Below are 18,442 nucleotides of genomic sequence, written 5' to 3' on the forward strand. Positions count from 1 at the left end.
GGAGTGCTCCTGAACTTGAAAGTGCTCCACAGGACGAGTTTTCGGCCTTGATGAGACCTGATTCAGCTAAACAAAGCTGGGGAGGGGGGACAAGACCTAGGGGACTTGCCGGCTCACTGCCCCTGAGGTAACCATTAATCCCTCCCGTGAGGAAATCCACGGGCTGGTCCCTTGAGGGACAGATCCCAGGCAGAATGGAGGAACACACAGAGGCAGGCTCCGTACCGGGACTGGGAAACCAGAGGGTTTTAATTAACAACTCTGCTGACATCCTGGTCATTGCTGCTTATTTCCTGCTGGTCGTTGGTGTCGGCTTGTGGGTGAGAAGTTGGGGTGCTGCTGGAGGCCAGGCTTCTGGGGCTTGTGGGGAAAGTCTCAGGGAGACTCCATGTTTAGTAGGGGTGGGATGCCTGGATCTTTGAGGAAGAAACCTAGGGCTGGGGGGCAAGCAAGTCTTTTGATAGTCTCAGGAAGTCCCAGCCAATACTCATTCCTTGTCTTCCCACTTTTGGATTTGGGTTAGTTGAAGGGATCAGTGGATTTTCATCAGGGACAGCATTCTAAATGAGGTCTCTGTTCCCCTGTCCATGCAGTATCTGACCAGAAGCCCATCCTTATCCAAGGCCCCAGGAAAAGTCAGGCCAAATCCAGCCACACTCAAGCTTGGGTAGCTGGGCACTAGGTTAGGGCCCGGGTTGCTTTAGGTGCCTCAGAGGAGGTTGGGGCAGGGTGTTGGGTGGGAACCATCAAGAGAGCCAAGGGCTGGTTAATCTTCAGTCGGAAACGAGGATGAGGAATGTATTGAGAAGGCTAATGAGGTCCAAAGATGTGCTCCGAACCCAAGTCTCTCCCCCTCCCCCACTCCTCTCCCTCAGTCCATGTGCAGAACCAACAGAGGCACCGTTGGCGGCTACTTCCTGGCAGGACGAAGCATGGTGTGGTGGCCGGTGAGAGAGGCTGTGCGGTGGAGGGGGGCGAGGCCTAGAGAAGCAGCCTAGCTCACCCCCCACTCTGACCATCTAGGTCGGGGCCTCTCTCTTTGCCAGCAACATCGGCAGTGGCCACTTTGTGGGCCTGGCAGGGACTGGTGCTGCAAGCGGCTTGGCTGTGGCTGGGTTTGAGTGGAATGTGAGACCCCCTTTTTGCTGATACCCCGCCCCCGGTGGGAACCCCTAGAACTGTCACACCTGGGGAGGCTCCAAGCAGGGGGGATGTAAGACGAGGTGGGACCTCCCAAGTGGTGGGGTGTGGTTGGGCTTCGAGTGAGGGTCACACATCCAGCTTGCGGGCAGGGGGATTTTGGAGATGACGACTTTCAGGGCCTGCTCCTGACTCGCTGTGTAAGCCTGGACCAGCCACTACCCTCTGTGGCCTTGATTTACTCCTCTCTGAAGTGGGGTGAACAGCCTCAAAGACAGTGAAGTGCTTGCGCTGATGCTCTCTGAAGCTGTGGCCTGTGAAGATCCCTGGACCAAATTAAAGTCCCTTGCAGAAGTGGGAAGGAGACAAAGCTCTGGGACTGAGGCTTGTCTTTGAGGGTTGCGGAGATCAGGGCTTCCTGGAGGAGGAGGAGGTCTCTGTGCCGAGTCTTGAGGGACAGAAGGTTTGGTTGGGTGGAGAGGAGAGGGGAGGCAGCCCTTCCTGGCAGAGGCTGTGGTCAGGCTGAGGGGTCTGTGGTTGGATTCATGTTCTGGGGGGTGAAGGCATAGGGACCATCTTGGGAGGGACTGGCCAGGGGTCTTGGCCTGGGAGGGCAGGAGGGCTCTAGTTAAGGGCCCAAGGAGGTGCCAAGACCCTGTCCCTTAATGTATCCCGGGCCCAGGGACATCCTCGGCAGTTGCATCCTCTGGGTCCCCAGTGAGATCTTTCCTTGGTATAGCACTTTCAGGAAGAGGTCTCTTAGACCCTTCAGGGGCGAGGACTCACTCATAGCAGGATCTGTCATCCTCAGCCATCAGCTGTGCCCACAGGCGCTGTTCGTGGTGCTGTTACTGGGCTGGGTCTTCGCACCAGTGTACCTGACCGCGGGCGTCATTACCATGCCACAGTACCTGCGCAAGCGCTTTGGAGGCCATCGTATCCGCCTCTACCTGTCAGTGCTCTCGCTTTTTCTGTACATCTTCACCAAAATTTCGGTGCGCACTCATGGAGGGCGGGGCGGGGCCCTGGAAGGGAGGGACCAGGGAGTGGAGGTCTCTAGAAAACTCTGGAGGGGGCGGGACCAAGGAGAAAGAGCTTGTAAGAGCCATGACTGAAGCAGGGTCTGTAAGGAAAAGGTTTTGGGCCTCGGCCACAATGGGTGGGACCTGGGAAGGCCAGACCATCGAAAAATAAGAGAACTTTGGAAGCAGGGCCATGTAGGGTCGTGGTCTGGGCATGAGGTAGACCTGGGTCCCTGTCTGGGTCCCTGGGTCCTCACCCGTGCTATCGCTCCTTCCCCCAAGGTGGACATGTTCTCCGGGGCAGTATTCATTCAACAGGCTCTGGGCTGGAACATCTATGCCTCTGTCATCGCCCTTCTGGGCATCACCATGATCTACACTGTGACAGGTGGCTGTGGCAGGGGCTTAGGGACGGAGTGGTCTCGAGAGATGTGCTGGGTGGGAGTGTCACTGAAGCACATTCTGCTAAGTCCTGCCTCCTGATGCCCGGGTACATGATCCTGGAGAATGGGCCATTTCTTTGAAATTTGCTCTCCAGGAAGGGGCACATTTTTCAAATTCGCACAAAGACACCGTATGTACTCGTGGCAACCTATTTGGGCTGTCTCCACTGACCCAGGCCCGTTGCAGGAGGGCTGGCGGCGCTGATGTACACAGATACCGTGCAGACCTTCGTCATTCTTGGGGGGGCCTTCATCCTCATGGGTTACGGTATGGAGCTCAGCCAGTGGGGGAGGGGCACAGAGGATGCGAGTCACAGAGCTCTCAACCTGGGAGCAGAGACATCGCGCGTCTCCAGCACGTGGGTCCTAGGGAGGGCCTTGGCGCGGGTGCCGGGTCCCCTGACAGCCTTGCCCTCACAGCCTTCCACGAGGTGGGCGGGTATTCGGGGCTTTTCGACAAATACTTGGGGGCAATGACGTCGCTGACGGTTTCTGAGGATCCGGCGGTGGGCAACATCTCAAGTTCCTGCTATCGACCCCGGCCGGACTCCTACCATCTGCTCCGGGACCCTGTGACGGGGGACCTGCCGTGGCCGGCACTGCTCCTGGGTCTTACCATCGTCTCGGGCTGGTACTGGTGCAGCGACCAGGTGCGGGGTCGGGCTTGGGCCGGGAGGGAGGCTGGGGCAGAACCAGAACCGCTGTGGGAGGAGCTGAGATGGGTGGAACCGGAACCCATATGAGGACGCTCAAAAGGCTGGGTCTGAGCGGTCAGGAACCTCGCCAGGATGGAGCTAAACCAAACCCAGCGGAATCCAAAGACTCTGGGTCTGAATGAAGGTGAATTGCCAGCACCGCTGAGCCAGAGGCAGGCCTGAATTAGAGCAGCGAGTAGAGGCAAGGCCTGAAGAGGGCAAGGTATCCAGGTTTGGACGCAGGTAGTTGAACAGCCCCCGCCGCAGGTCATCGTGCAGCGCTGTCTGGCCGGGAAGAACCTGACCCACATCAAGGCGGGCTGCATACTGTGTGGCTACTTGAAGCTGATGCCCATGTTCCTCATGGTCATGCCAGGCATGATCAGCCGCATTCTTTATCCGGGTAACGTCTGCAACCCCCGCCCCCACCAAGAGTCCTGTGCCCCGTCCAGCCCCTTTCTTGTGTATGGCTACAGGTGCCTCTTTCCCATTTCCGTTACTGTCCTTTGCTTTGGAAATCCTGTCACCCAGTCCCACCCCCCACCAGAGGTCCCATCTCTCTTCCACTAGGATTTCCCGTCCCCACTTCAGGGATCTGAATTCCCTGACCAGGTCCCGTTCTAGCCACGTCGTGGCCTCTTTCCCGCAGATGAGGTGGCGTGCGTGGTGCCCGAGGTGTGTAAGCGCGTGTGTGGTACCGAGGTGGGCTGCTCCAACATCGCCTACCCGCGGCTTGTTGTGAAGCTCATGCCCAACGGTAAGGGCCGGCTGGCTGCGGAGACTGCCACTGGGAGGAGTCACCCCTCACCAAGTCCGCACCCTCCCGGGGATACCCTGGTGGCCCGGGACTCACAGCTCCCGTCGGCCTGCAGGTCTGCGCGGACTCATGCTGGCGGTCATGCTGGCTGCGCTCATGTCCTCGCTGGCTTCCATCTTTAACAGCAGCAGCACGCTTTTCACCATGGACATCTACACACGCCTGCGGCCCCGCGCAAGCGACCGCGAGCTGCTGCTAGTAGGACGGTGCGGCCTGGGTTTCCCCCCAGGTCCTGCCCCACCAATCGGCCCCCTGGGGGCAGGGGCAGGGAACACTCGTAGGATCAGGGGCAGATGGGGAGTCCCGGGTGAAATCTCCTGATGGTCACCCGCTGCAGGCTCTGGGTGGTGTTCATCGTGGCGGTATCCGTGGCCTGGCTACCCGTGGTGCAGGCAGCGCAGGGCGGGCAGCTCTTTGATTACATGCAGGCCGTCTCCAGCTACCTGGCGCCACCTGTGTCTGCCATCTTCGTGCTGGCACTCTTCGTGCCCCGTGTCAACGAGAAGGTGAGTCTGTGTGCAGGTTGTGAGCTTGGGGCAGAACCTGGACATCCCGAAGAGGCTGAACTCTCTCCCCCCCGGCAGGGTGCCTTCTGGGGACTGATTGGGGGCCTGCTTATGGGTCTGGCACGACTTATTCCTGAGTTCTCCCTTGGCTCGGGCAGCTGTGTGCAACCCTCGGCGTGCCCAGCACTCCTCTGTGGCATGCACTACCTCTACTTTGCCATCGTGCTCTTCATCTGCTCCGGCCTCCTCACCCTTGCAGTCTCACTGTGCACAGCACCCATCCCACGCAAGCACGTAAGTGCCAGCCTCTGCATGGGCGCCAAATATGCACCATGTGAGTCAGTGCAGCCCTCTCTACCCCTAGCCTGCCAGTCCACTTCCAGGAATGCCCGGTGAGGAGCACCTGGATTTCTATACTGGGGGTTCGTGAGGGTAGACTGGCAATCCAGTTGGAAGCTGCATTTGCAAAGCAAGCACAATGTTTTATTTAAATGACATTTATTTGAGGTGTTCTGGGGGGGGAGGTGGCTTGAAGACTGTGAGGGAGGTGATGAAAGCCCCCCAAAGTCCTTGGAGTGGCCCCTGGGACTCAGAACACCGACCTGATTGGTGGCTGAGAGGGACAGAGTACTATCCTGAAGGCCCACAAAAGGGTTTGGTCTTGTGCTGCTGCAGGGTAGGTGCCCCAGAGCAGGGCTGATTGGGGGCCAGGCCAGAAGAGCTGGGCAGAAGGATGGGCAGGGCTGCACAGGTGGAGAAGGAGGGAAAGGTAGCAGGAGGAAACTATGTGAACAAATATCCACAGGAAGGAACACTGTTAGCAGGACTAGAAGACTAGAGTCTAAAGGACCATAATTTGAGCGTAGACAGGGACTTGGGGTAATGAAGCAGGGGCTGACCAGGGCCAACAGCTTTAAAGACACAGTTGAAGAACTTAGGTTCGGTCTGAGGGCGAAGGGCAGCCATGGAAGGTCGGGTTTGAGTGAACGGAGTCTGAACTGTGTGTACAGGGTAGACAGGGGGAGCTGAGGGAGTACCAGGCGGACAAGAGACTTGAGGGTCCCGGGTGGGGGAACAGCACTCTTCACTTGGTCCCTGCCCCCTTCCCCAGCTCCACCGCCTGGTTTTCAGTCTGCGGCACAGCAAGGAGGAGCGAGAGGACCTGGATGCTGATGAGCCGGCAGGTCCAGCCTCCCCCCCTATACAGAACGGGTGTCCGGAGCATGCGGTGGACATGGAGGGTGAGGTGCTACTTCAGGAGGTGGGGCTAGGGACTAGGGGAGCCAAGTTCCCTCGAACTAACTGTACAGTGTCAATTTTTCCCAGAGCCCCAGTCCCCAGCTCCAGGCCTGGTCCGCAGGTGCCTGCTCTGGTTCTGTGGAATGAGCGGGGCGGGGGCGGGCAGTCCCCCTGCCCCTACCCAGGAGGAGGTGGCTGTAGCAGCCAGGCGGCTGGAGGACATCAGCGAGGACTCGAGCTGGGCCCGTGTGGTCAACTTCAATGCCCTGCTAATGATGGCTGTGGCCACGTTCCTCTGGGGCTTTTATGCCTGAGGCCAACTCTGTTGGACACCATGAGCCACAGCCAGGGCAGGGCTCAGCCTCACAATGAATGGGCAGGAGGAGCCTGCAGTGGTGAGAAGGGAGAGCGGCAGGAGCGGGAGGGGGTAGGCCCTGGTTCCCCTTCTCGCCACTTCATCTCTGTCTGGGGGCCCTGTCCATCTGACTGGCAGTTATAGCCCATGAGGCCTTGGCCAAACTGCCACAGCAGTTCCCCTAAGCGAAAATAAAGCCGCTGTTCCCACATCCTGCTGTGGCCAAAGTGTGCTTGCTCCAGGCTCCTATCCTGGGACCTGGGCCTCTATCTGGGCTGCTCACAAGATCTTCTTTTCCGGAGAGAGAAGCCACGTGGCCCTCCACTCATCCACCTCTAGCTGGTGCTTCTCAGTCTTCCAGCCTGCACCCTGCAGTCCTGGGGAGAGGTCATAATAAGGATGCCGCTGGCACTGCTGGGAAGAAGGCTCTAGGGAGTCTGGGGAGAGTGGTAAGGAGCAGCACGGGCCAGGTGCATGCTCTGTGTACTGCCCGGCCTCCTCTTGCCTCTGCTGGGTCATTTCTGGCACAAAATGAGGCTGAAACCTCATCTGGCTATAGTGAGAATTCACTGAGTTAGCACATGGAAAAGAGCTGGAATGGAGTAGGTGCTAAATGAAAGACCATCATTAGTCATTTGTGAGCCGCCCCCCCCCCCCCGCCCCCAGTTCTTCGATGCCAACTGGGATTATACAGATTGTCAAGACTGACACCGCCTCAGTACCCCTACCCTCCTCATACTGCAGACAGGGAAACAGGTTAGGCAGGGTCTCTGAGGAGAAGGCCCCAGAGGCCAAAGAGCCATGGAGCTTAAGGATGTTACCTCTCAAGAACTCTGGGAACAGCCTGTCCAACACTCGGTGTGTCTCCCTGACGATGACCCAGCTCTCTTTCTCAGGACCTGGAGGTGGGTGCAGAACCAGAAGCTGTCAGGTCCCCAAGTGTAACAGAGTCCTTCTCTCTACCCCTCTTCGAGCCATCAACAGTCTAGACTGTGAGGTGCTTACCTGCCCGTACTCGGTTCCTCAGTTCCTCCAGTTCTCTTGGGAGGGGCCCATCTCCTTGCAGGGCTTCAAGCACCAGTCCATGTGTGGCAGCCCTTAGGATGGTTTCAGGGCCTGCCATCTGGCTCAAAACAACTTGCACCTGCTCTGGAGAAACCCAGAGACAGACTGGTACTAGGGAAGGGCCACCTCCCTAAACACCCTCAAACCTACCATCCTGCTTCATCCCTGTCTGCCCTGAGGCCTTAGCCTGGCATGGAGGGAGGCTATCTTTCACCCTTTCCCTTCCATCTTCATCTCCTGTTGTCCCAATGTTCTGGCCAAACTGAAATGCTCAATTTCCAAATACAACTTTATAGGAGCCCACTGAGGTGGGTTTACTTTGCATGTCTAGTAAGAATAAGCACCTTTTAGCACACAACCAGCAGACCGGTAAACTCCAGTACCTGTTTCCTTAACAGGTCACTCTGGATGGGAGAGAAACGTTCTCCAGGGGTAACCAAAGGTCATAATCTTATTTGAGTACGTTGCAATATATAAATTGCTTTACATAATCGCCTTCTCTGATTCTCATAAAAACACACAGACAATAAGGCAGGTATTGTTAGCCTTATTTTACACAGGGACAATGTGAATTTCATTGGGGCATGCACCTATAATTTGAATGCACCAGGTCTTAGTCCAGAGCTCCTTCCAGGACACCAGGCAGCCTCTAAATTGTCCAGGGCTTGAGGCCTTGGAGCTGGTGGAATGAGAAGTTGACCCCAGAAGGGTGAATCTAAGGCTGGAAGAGCACAGCACACTTACTTTGTGACTGGTCCCAGCGAAGGAGGTAGGGTTCTTGGTGTCCCTCAGCCAGCTGTTGCAGTTCAAAGACACTGAAAAGAAAGAAGAAAGTGGAGTGGGGGAGGAGAAAGCAAAAGCAGGAGTAACCATTCGGTCGGCTGAACTGTCCTTACTTCATGTGTCCTTCACCCCCTTCTCATCTCTCTCAGCCAGTACCCATGCACGCCACATCCATCCTTCTTTTCTTCCTGCATCTAACAAATGTATCCCTCATATCTACTCTGTGTCACACCCCTGCTGCCCTCAAACACCCATGCTGACCCCAAGTCTGGTCAGTGGCAATAAAGAACCAAGAATAGAGAGGTGAGGCCCGGTCAGGGGAGGCCAGTGTGTAATCAGAATAAAGAGCATATATGGGGGTGGGGGTGGTGGCAGCAGGGGTGGGTGGGAGACACTGGGCCACTTACCTGGAGATCAAGCGGTGTAGGGGGACCCCCAGGGATAGAGACAGAGACGGCCAAAAACCTGTGGGAAGCTGGAGTCAGGATGCCCAGACCGGGGAGAGACTGGGAGACACAGTACTTGAGACCAAGGGGTTGGGTCACCTGTCCACAGTGGCTCCGTCTGATTAGCTGAGGTGGGGCCAAGTACCTCTCCCCTCTGAAGGAAGTGCTTCAGGACCAGCCGGAGCCGGCCTTCATTCAAGGTCTCTAGGACAAGGGCTCGGACTGCCCGGTAGTTGGCGTAGATGTGAAGGGCAGTGAGGAAGAAGAAACAACCGAGGCTGAAGCTGGGTGGGAGAATGGGGTGGTCAACGGGGGCAGAGGCCTGGCCGGGCACCTCCTCCCTGCCCTTGATCCTGTCTTACCTAGGGCAAGCTGACACCAGGGGAAGCATCAAGAGGCTGACCAGGAGCCCTGCCAGGTTTACCAATGTCTCCTAGAAAATGGCAGAAGGGCTGGGAGTTGGAGGGCTTCCTTCCAGGCCAGGCTGAATGTCCTTGAGTGCCTTTCACCACATTCCTCCCTGCCCCAGTTCCTCCCAGGGCTCCCTACACTGATGAGGATGCCTATAAAGTTTTTAATGAGTGAGCTGTCATTTAAGATACCAGCTGCTTCTGTCTAGGTAGATACAATGCCCTTGGAACATGTCTTCTTTGTTTTGCAAGAGTCCTCTGAGTAGCCCTATACTCGGGCAAGCGAATGTCCTCAAAATGAGAAAGTTCTTATATTTGGTGGTTTAAAAAGACTGATCCCCCTTAGCCCCGTGGTATACAAAAACTGACAGACACATTTGCGAAGGGTTCAAGGAACCACTCAGGAAGAAAGGCACAAGATCCAAACCTCTTCCCTTGAGAATCAATGTTATCAGAACGCTCTGATGGCCTGAGATGGCCTGACTGGCCAGACACCAGGCCACCTGTCCCCAACTCCTCATGAGGGAGGAAGAGTCTGGATCGGTGCCCCTGACTACTGGGGTCCAAGGGAGAGCTGGTCCTGGCACAAAGCGGGCTTGAGGCTGGGAGAGCTCTTCCTACCCAGCTGTCCTGGCAAGGGGGTGGGCTGTGGAAATAAGAGCTACAGGTGTAAATAGGTGGTAAATGGGAGATTAGAGGGCTTGGTTGCGCAGGAGCAGAAGGACCTCCCCTCCCTCAGGTGGGAAGAGTCATTTCGGGCAGCCCCATCAAGTGGCAATAAAGCACCATCAGCAGAAAGCAGGGGCCTGCCGCAGGACTGAGCATATGTCCTGCACTGCCCCTGTGATGTGTCCCTGCTTCTGCAGACTGAGGGAGCCCTGGGGCTTGGAAAACACAGCCTAGGGGTATGGGGAGGGCTGGGGGTTAGAAAGAGAGGAGGTGAGAGGCAGCAGGCATGGAGCTGGGAGATCCTAAAGCACCAAGTCCCGGGTTGTACTTATTTCTCCCTTCCTAATGACCTAGGGAAGACATAATGGGGAAGAATTAATCCAACCATTTCCTGAGAGAAGGGATGTGTCCAAAGGTACTCAGGGGGACTGAAGCTATGACTTATTTCCTCATCTGTAGAATGGCAACAGTGAGTCCCTCCTGTATAAGACCACTGTGAGGATTTAATGAATTCATATAAATGAAATACTTGGCACATGGTTAGTGCTTAATAAATATTAGCTGGTGTTTTTATATATGTATATATATGTATATATATGAGTGTGTATGTGTATATATATATATATGTTTTTCAGCTTCTGTTAATATTGTTGAAAGGAGTTAATTTTAAATTTAAAAAAATTTCTATTTAGAAACTGAGCAAAACAATTTAAGAGAAGGATAGAGTGTAGGACCGGACAGAACAGAGGTTTCTAAATTGCTTCAGTGTCCAAACTATGTCACACTTCTGACTAACCTGGGCCTCATTTTCCTCTTCTGTGAAACAGGGATAACAATAATAATAGCCCTCCTGGGGCTGGTGTGAGAGTTAAACACCACAACACACATAAGCACCTAGCACAGGAGCCTGGGAGGATCCAATACCTGTAGAGTTCAGCCTTCGGGGTCTCCACCTTTCCTCCAGGACGCCCTGGTCAGGCGAGGGGCTGGGTCAAAAAGGCCTACAAAACTGTTAAGTGGAGACTTCTGGCCAATGACCCCAGCTACCTCACATGCTGAGCACTTTTTGACTTGCCAAGTGCTTTAACATATGGGGCCTCACGTGGTCAGACATCCACCTCCCAGGTTGGGGCTATTGGCCCAGAGAGGGCGAAGGCCAGGGCAAGGGCCCACTCTTGGTCACACAGGCAGTGGGAAGGGGCTGAGATGATCAGCTTGGACTTTTGCCACTAGAACTCATGCCCTCAACCTGACCACCCATGTGAGTCAGAGCAGGGAGCACGACAGTTCTTCCTGTGTGTCGGTCTCCCAACCCTACCCTCAGGAGCACTCAGGTGCTTCTCTCCACACTCCCAAATCATGGCCTGGCCTGCCTCCCTGCTCCGACTCCCCCCAACCCCAATTCCAGCTGCTCACCTGGCTGCTATCCTTGGCTGACACATCAGCCATGTTGTTTCTCCTGGCCTGGTGCATGGTCAGGGCAGCCCGAGTGGCCCCACCAGCCACGCTCACAATGCACTAGGTAGGGAAAGGGAGAAGGAAGGTCAGAATGGCCACGTGTTGCGGCAACATAGGCACTTCTGTGGCTGAGCCAAATAAATGACTCAAAGCAGTTTGAGAAAACCAGGCATCCTGGTGACCAAAGAGCCACACCCTGAATGCTGTCCTTGGTTATCTCGTCCTCATTCCCACACTTCCACTAGATCCACCTCCCCTCTCTTATCCCTGGAGAAAACTAACGCCCTGCCTGTCTCACCTCCCTGTGGCCTAGTCCAAAGGAACTCCATTTATTTCCCCAAGGTGGAGGCCCAAACACTGTTCCTAGCCCACAACTTCTCCAACCTCCAACTTCTACTTTGGCTGCACCTGCCCCTTTGCTAAGCTCCCCGGCCCAGGCTGGTTTCCAACTTTATGCTTCCATCCTGCCCGTAACTAACTCCACTCTCCTCCTGTCTCAGCGGAGACCCAGGCAAGTCTTCCAGGCCACTTCAAAACCCACAGTGATGGGCCTGACCTCCCAGGACACCTGGGCCTCCTCAATCCCTGAAATCTACGATGGTAGAACTCGTCAATGAGGGTCACTGATCACTGTCATCCATCTCATATTTATCAAATCTCGTTTAGATGCCAGACACAGATGTAGTGCTGTGATATAATTCGGATATAACCCTTGCCCTCATTAAGTGTATAAATCAATAGACAATAACATTAAAAACTAATGTTGTAATGTATGGTGATTAACATAGTAATAAAAAAATAAATAAAAAGAACTCAACAAATTCCAGGAAAAAAAAAATCAATAGACAATAAATACACAAGTTGTCATGCAGGCAGAAGAAATAATTTGCCTCTTACCTCAAAGGTAAGAGGAATGTGGTACAAAATGAGGCTGGAGTGACCAGAACCTGTGGACCTTGTTAAGGAGCAATGAGGGCAGGGAAGTGACCTGATTTGATTTCCATTCTTAAAAGGATTATGCGCTGCTCTGAGAAGTAATGAAGAGAGGTGAGAATGGAAGCAGGGAGACCACCTAGGAAGCAACCGTGCTTTTTCAGCAACAAGGAACCACCAGAGGGAGGTTTAGCTGAAGGTAACATGAAGGTAACAGTGGGAGGGGAGAAGGCATGGATGACAGCCAGGCTTCTGACCAGTGTAGCTGGGATACGGAGGTACTAGTCACTGAGACTAGAACTCTAGAGAGGGTGGGAGGTGGTCGGGGAAAGTTCATGGCCCTATCTTACTCCTTTATTTGACAGATGAAGAGACTGAGGCCCCAAAGGCAAAGTATAATGCATAATTTCAAACAGATGGCAGAGGTCACAATCGTTAGTCTACAGCTACAGCACTGGTTTTCTCTGGTGTTTCCTGCCCTGGAGTTGGAGGGGGTGCTCGGGGCAGTGTGCCTGGGCCAGGGACTGGTACCTGGGCTGAATGTAATCCACCACAAAGAACTGTCGTATCTGAAATGTCACTGGTGCCCTGTGGAGAAGCACTGCTCCGAAGTGATTCTGAACAGATAGATGGGCTTTTGAGATGGATCTGATGTCTTCTTGAGTCACTGCTTTGTGCCGGGTACTTAACCCTGTGGTGAAGACAGGCTAAGCTCTTTGCTGAACTTTGCTATGCCTCAGTTTCCTCACCTGGATGCAGCCAACCTGAAGGAACTGTGAGGGTGAGCAGCCTGGCAGAGACGAAGAGCTCGCATTCACCCCATGTAACCCTCCAGCCTCACAACCACTTCATGCTGTCTTGCCCCTGGACCTTGACCCACACTGTTCTTTCTACTCAAAAACATCCACCCTTCACCTTAAACTCAATTCTTCAGGACCCAGGCCTAGGGAAAGGGCCTATCCCTTGACTAGGCCAGAATCCCTGCTCAACCCTCTTGTAGCCTCCCACACTTCTCATCTGGAATACCTGTAGCTACAATGTTATAAACATTTGTTTAATTATGTGCAGCTTTCTTCAAAGAAAAAAATGGGAGGGCCTATATTTTATGCCAAACATGCAGTAGGCACTCCCTAAGTATTTTACTGAAAGAATGAAAGCTAGCCAGGGAGCTGGTCCCAACATGTTGACATTGGAACACCTTTTCTATCTTTCAGCTCACAGCTCCTCACCAATCCTGTGGTTTCGGACACTGTCTTAGACTATGTGAGGCACTATTTGGCTGGAGGAGAATCAGAAAATATGGTTGAGTTCGAGTAGAAAAAATCTGAACTTCTTCACTTTTCTACAAGTGCTTTGAACACAGGGCCCAGGCTGGTCTCACTTGTGGGCCCCAAGTAAGCCCACACAGGCAGGTGTAGGGGATGCCCCATGGATACCTTGGCCAGGTTGCTGGTACAGACGGTCATGGTGAAAAAGACTGGATATATGGGAGCCATAATCTCGAGGAACATGGCTACATCGTTGAGGATATCAGCAAAAAGCCTGGGGGGAGGGATCAGAGGTTAGAGATCAGAGGTAGGAGGCCTTCATAACAGACTTCCCTCCCCTCTGTCTCAGCCCCTCCTTACCTCCACTGCTTGGCATTGCAGTCCAGTTTACTCCTGTTGGGGAGGAGACATTGGTTTACAATTCGAATTTAAGGAGAAAACACATCCTGTGGGCAGGCTGAGGTTAGGTCTGAAGGGCTCAGCGAAATCCATACCCCAGGCAGACATCTGTCCCAACACCCTGTCACTGCTGCCTGAAATACCATTAGCTGGGAGGACCTTCAGTGGTCACTTTGTGTTTGCCCTTCACTAACCCATGATGCATCAGGGAAAAGAACTGACTCTCTTGTGGCTGCTCCCCACCCTTTGGCCCTCCCCTGGGAGAAGCCATCCCTGGGTCCCTCTGACATCTCCCCACCCCTTCCTCCCACTTGATTGAGGGTAGCCAGCAAGAAGTCCACATATTTCAGACTGGTAAACAACTACATTTAGTGTAACCCCCCACAGGTTACAGGTAAGTAGCCCAGACTGGGGACATGACTTCCCTCAGGTCACATGGAAAGCAGGGGCCAAGAAAAAAAAAAAAGGCCAAGAGAAAGAGGCAGGCTCTGACATCTAGGCCTAGGATATTTCTATCACCAAGAGGACAGATGCCTCTTCTTGTCAGGCAGAGGGACTCCCTGGCCCATGCACAAACTCCTGGGGACCTCTCCTCCAAGAGTCCAGTAGCAGAGGGTGTTGTAGCCCCAGACCAGCTCAGAATTTGCAGCATTAGCCCTGTTCCTTACTTTGAAATCTCCTGGAGGGAAAAGGAGCATTCCTAGGTGGGGTATGGGACACACATTAGAAACTTCTGAGGGCATAAATGGCAAAGGCAGGACCAGAACACGTGGGCTTGGTCTAGGGCTCTGCCCAATAAAGCAGCCTGACACTATTAGTTATAAGCCGTGCAACTTGGGTAAGTGACTTCCCTTTTTAGGTCTGCTAAAATGTACATATTTAATCCTTCTCTACAAAGTTGTTCTGAGGATGAGAGAGGATATGTAGAGAGCTTATGAGGCACAGGGCTGTTAGCAGCAGCTAACACTTATTAGGGTTAATAATAAGTGTTGTTATTATACGTATTATGTGCCACAATATGCTATGCACTTTGCATAACCCATCTCACTGAACACATTGTAGGTAGTGTCTGCCTACAATTGCAGATACTAAATCACTCCTGAGGTTGCCCATTACCGACATGAGGAGGAAGAAGGCAGCACAAGATCCTTAATGCCTTCTAGATAAATGGTACGCTGATTCCATGTGGGACAGGGATCCCGATGCCCTGCCCAAGTCTACTCCCCACTAGGCTTGGCAAAGTCCAATCAACTATCTGAGCCCCCAAAGTAGCTTTTGGAGTAAAATCAATCCTTTTGAATTCAGCATTGTCCTGTTCAGGCTTCTCTTTCAACAAGCAAACAGAGGACACTTAGAGCCTTGTAGCTGTATTTTTCCACGATGGGCAGTGGAATGGCCAATCAGTGTTCTTGAAGGCAGGCGTGATCATAGCAATGGCTTGTGGCTTCACTGCCAGGGCGAGCCACCTGGACTGGGTACTTACTAAGTAAGTACCTTAGCTCTGATGAAATAATTGCTAAATCTCCCCTCCCCTGGAGACTGGGAGGAGAGAGGAGCTGCTGAAAATACAGCCAAGGATGAGACAGACGTGACCCCCGTCTGGGGAGAGTGGCCAGACCAGGAAGACAAACTCACCCCTTCCACCAGGCAAAGATGATGCGGCCCAGCATGCCAGTTGAATCTGGGGGAGAGAGGCACTGGTAAGGAACAAGGAAGAGCCTTGGGGGCTGTTGGGCCCCGCAGACCCTGGCACTGAAATGGCCGATTCACCTTGCATCACTGCTCTTAGGAACTCAGTGTGGCAAAATAAATATTGGATAGACAGAGCTGTATGATGGGGTCAGAAGTGTCTAGACTTAGCAGTTCCTCAAAATGTACCCAAGAAAACTATGTGCCCATGCACACCAAGAGACATGGACCAGAAATACTCTTTGCAGCATTGTTCATAAACAGCCAAAGACTGGGAATAATGCAAATGCCCATCAGCAGGAGAATGCATAGATACATTCTGGTATATTCACTCAGTGGCATATTAGACAGCAGCAAAAATCTAATGCACAACTACTCATATCAAAATGGGTGAGTCCTAGTATTACAATACTGCATGAAAAAGTAAGCCATGAAGACTACATACGGCAAAATACACTTCTCGTAAGGCTCTAAAATGAAACAATACAGTGTTTAGATAGATATATATCTATATGGCAAAACTATAAAAAAAAAAAAAAGGAAAAGCAGGAAATCCTGTGTGGAAAGTTCAGAGGTTATCGTTGATGTTTTAGTTCTTAGGTTGGGCAGTGGGTTCACGGGTGGTCATTAGAGTATCAATTAAAAAAAAGGGGGGGATTTGAATTACAGTTCGATGATGACAGCTGGGGGTGTGGGGCAGAGGGAGAGGCCTCCTCAGGCTAACCAGAGTCAGAGAAGTCTCCAGAATCAGCTAGACCTTCATTTGCACAACAAATGCTTACTGGCTACTTTTGTGCCAGGCCTTGTAAGAGGTAAGGGGGTACCGTGACCCAGAAGGTCATGGCTCCAGACTCAAAATACAGCATAAAAGCAAACATCGGTATGAAAAACACTGATTTAGACCAAGGATCAGTTAACTGTGGTCTACAGTCGTCACTCCCTGTTTTATAAGTAAAGTTTTATTGGAACATAGCTGTGCCCATTCATTTACAGACTGTCCATGGCTGTTTTTGTGACACAATGGCAGAATCAGTTGCTGTGACTGAAACTATACAGCCTGCAAAGTGTAAAATATTTACCATTCGGTCCTTTATGGAAGGTTTTCCACCCCCTGATATAAACCTCTTATATTGAGAGTAGCATTCATTAAGTTCAGCAGGGGGATCACAAAGGACTGTTTTAGAACCCAACAACTGGGAAGGCCTCATACAGTGGACACTGGAAAGGAAAGATACAGTAGGCAGAGGACTCCTAACTTGTTTGAACTCGAGGGCATGGACCCTTAAGGGAATGCAGGAAGGGAAACTAGGTTTTGGGGAGGGTTGGGGGTATCCTACAACATAAAAAGGTGGTGACAGGCTGGCCTTCCCCATTCTCCACTGGAAAGAGTGGTACTCACCCCTTGCCCCAACCTCTATCCTTGGGCAGTGAGGCCTTCTACCTAGACATCTTTACGAAACTCGGGGCCTGAGGAACACCAGTAAACAGGCTGGTGGTCACCTGAAATCCCTCCTCCTTTCAAACTTCAGCACAATCCTGTGAACTTCTGAGAGATCCTCCCTTTCACAGATGAAGTTCACTGAAGCTCAGAGAAGCTAGATCAACAAAAATGGGACACTTTATGAGAAAATCTGGATTTCCAGCTTTTCTGGAAGAACCTGAAGACATGGCAACCCTGAACCTCTCTTCCCTTACCACCACAACTGGCTGGGGCTGAGCAGTGGCTACTTCAGATGAGGCATATGTACATTTCTTACTGGGCCTGCTCCACTTCTCTGTTTCTGTCCCCTGTATATCCCTGGAATACCCACCAGGTGGCTTTATAGGCTTCCTCTATCACCCACTCTACCCTCTTTCTTTCAACTATTACTTTATTCACCACAAAAACTTTACTGTTCCACTTAAGATTCTTGTATTGGCTCAACTTAGTGACACTGAACATGCCAAGGTTACTTTTTACTTGTCGACAGCTCACTGGGCCAGACTCTCTTTTTCTTCCCTCTGACTGCACACTCATATCCAATAAGGTGTATGTCCTGCATACAAGGGCCACTGGGTAGAAAGGGGACCCACTCTATGTTTCATCAGCAGTCTGCAGGGCCCTTGTCAGAATCTGGAAGTTGGCACTAGGATGCAATAATGACACATACCCACCCTGTATCTGAAAGTCAACACTGTCCACTAGATAGGAAACTTAATTCCCATTTGCTCTGCTTGGCCTCACTTACAATTAGCTGAGCTATACGATCTAGAAACTTTTGAGCAGTCGTAAGGGATCAGCTGTCCACAAATTGTACTAGGCTCCACTCTAAATCCCACCGACAAGAATGTGGCAGTGAAGAGTGGGACACAGGAGTCAGTCGGTCTGGGTCCAAATCCTGGCCCTGTGTTAACTTAGGCAAGTTACAAAACCTCTCTGAAAAAGGTATTAGTTAATAGTTTCTACCTAATATGGATGCTGTAGAGATTAAGTTACGTATCACAAGTAAGTGTACAAAATTCCTGGCATACAGTATAGGTTGTCAAAATATTAGCTGCTAGTACTATTGTTAGTTATGACAATTAACACCACGTCCCACTAAGAGATCTGTAACCAAAAACGACTTAAAAAAAACTTCCAAGGGAGTTTTTTTTTCTTTTTTCCCCAAGGGAGTTTCTTATATAAAGCTCCACATACAAATTTCCCAGGTTTGATGGAAATGAGTTTGTAAACTGTTTTGTAGTTAAGGCTTCCTTTAATACCAACAATAGGCTTTAAAAAGTGGGTATTTTTTTTCCTACCTTAAAATGGTCTTATTTTTTCCTAATAACTTAAACACGTATATGGGCAACATGTTGGTGATAAGACTAGGGTGCTTAGAAATGACATGATAACAACAATTACTGATTCATGTTCCTGCTGCATTCCACTCAGCCAACAGAAGAGCAACAGAAAAGGTCCAAATTAAGCAGTTTGGTGCTATGAAAATGAATCCGGAACGAAACCTCCTGGCTTCAGATCCATGCCCTACAATTTATTGGCTGTGACCCTGGCCAAGTTACTTTTTTGTGCCTCAGTTTTCTTATCTGTAAAATGGGTGTAATGACAATACCTATCTCAGAGCT

General features: G+C 52.0%; 2 protein-coding genes across 6 annotated transcripts in view; one reads left to right on the forward strand and one right to left on the reverse strand.

Moving 5' to 3' along the window:
* On the forward strand, positions 1–6,428 carry SLC5A2 (solute carrier family 5 member 2). Of its 4 annotated transcripts, XM_027611286.2 has the most exons (14): positions 176–320; positions 876–947; positions 1,024–1,128; positions 1,971–2,135; positions 2,445–2,550; positions 2,793–2,873; positions 3,026–3,255; positions 3,568–3,703; positions 3,950–4,057; positions 4,173–4,323; positions 4,455–4,623; positions 4,702–4,917; positions 5,735–5,864; positions 5,950–6,428. In XM_027611286.2, the coding sequence occupies exons 1-14, from the start codon at positions 195–197 to the stop codon at positions 6,174–6,176; spliced, it is 2,022 nt and encodes a 673-aa protein (XP_027467087.2). In that variant the 5' UTR covers positions 176–194; the 3' UTR covers positions 6,177–6,428. The 4 variants fall into 4 exon arrangements, with proteins under 4 accessions (XP_035578117.1, XP_027467086.1, XP_027467087.2 ...); XM_035722224.1 differs by having other exon boundaries at positions 1–320; positions 5,735–6,380; XM_027611287.2 differs by having other exon boundaries at positions 259–320; positions 1,952–2,135; positions 5,735–6,380.
* The window catches only part of RUSF1 (RUS family member 1), a 14,469-nt gene continuing 2,310 nt past the window's right edge, over positions 6,284–18,442 (reverse strand). The window contains exons 3-13 of one of the 2 annotated variants that reach the window (XM_035722226.1): positions 15,284–15,329; positions 13,610–13,642; positions 13,418–13,523; positions 11,007–11,108; positions 8,874–8,944; positions 8,611–8,795; positions 8,473–8,530; positions 8,027–8,097; positions 7,223–7,366; positions 7,039–7,116; positions 6,284–6,594 (exon numbers count right to left, since the gene is read on the reverse strand). In XM_035722226.1, coding sequence (XP_035578119.1) covers positions 6,497–6,594; positions 7,039–7,116; positions 7,223–7,366; positions 8,027–8,097; positions 8,473–8,530; positions 8,611–8,795; positions 8,874–8,944; positions 11,007–11,108; positions 13,418–13,523; positions 13,610–13,642; positions 15,284–15,329 — 992 coding nt within the window. In that variant the 3' untranslated portion in view covers positions 6,284–6,496. The remainder of the gene's footprint in view (positions 6,595–7,038; positions 7,117–7,222; positions 7,367–8,026; positions 8,098–8,472; positions 8,531–8,610; positions 8,796–8,873; positions 8,945–11,006; positions 11,109–13,417; positions 13,524–13,609; positions 13,643–15,283; positions 15,330–18,442) is intronic. The other variant, XM_035722227.1, reaches the window with a different exon arrangement.

Source organism: Zalophus californianus, chromosome 10 (assembly GCF_009762305.2).
Source record: "Zalophus californianus isolate mZalCal1 chromosome 10, mZalCal1.pri.v2, whole genome shotgun sequence".
Lineage (NCBI taxonomy): Eukaryota > Metazoa > Chordata > Mammalia > Carnivora > Otariidae > Zalophus > Zalophus californianus.

Excerpts from the sequence above, each read along its gene's own strand:
- SLC5A2 (XM_035722224.1), top strand. The coding sequence starts at position 195 with ATGGAGGAACACACAGAGGCAGGCTCCGTACCGGGACTGGGAAACCAG. Across the intron at positions 4,324-4,454 it reads GAGCTGCTGCTAGTAGGACG|GCTCTGGGTGGTGTTCATCG; the intron begins GTGCGGCCTGGG and ends CACCCGCTGCAG. Across the intron at positions 4,624-4,701 it reads TGCCCCGTGTCAACGAGAAG|GGTGCCTTCTGGGGACTGAT; the intron begins GTGAGTCTGTGT and ends CCCCCCCGGCAG.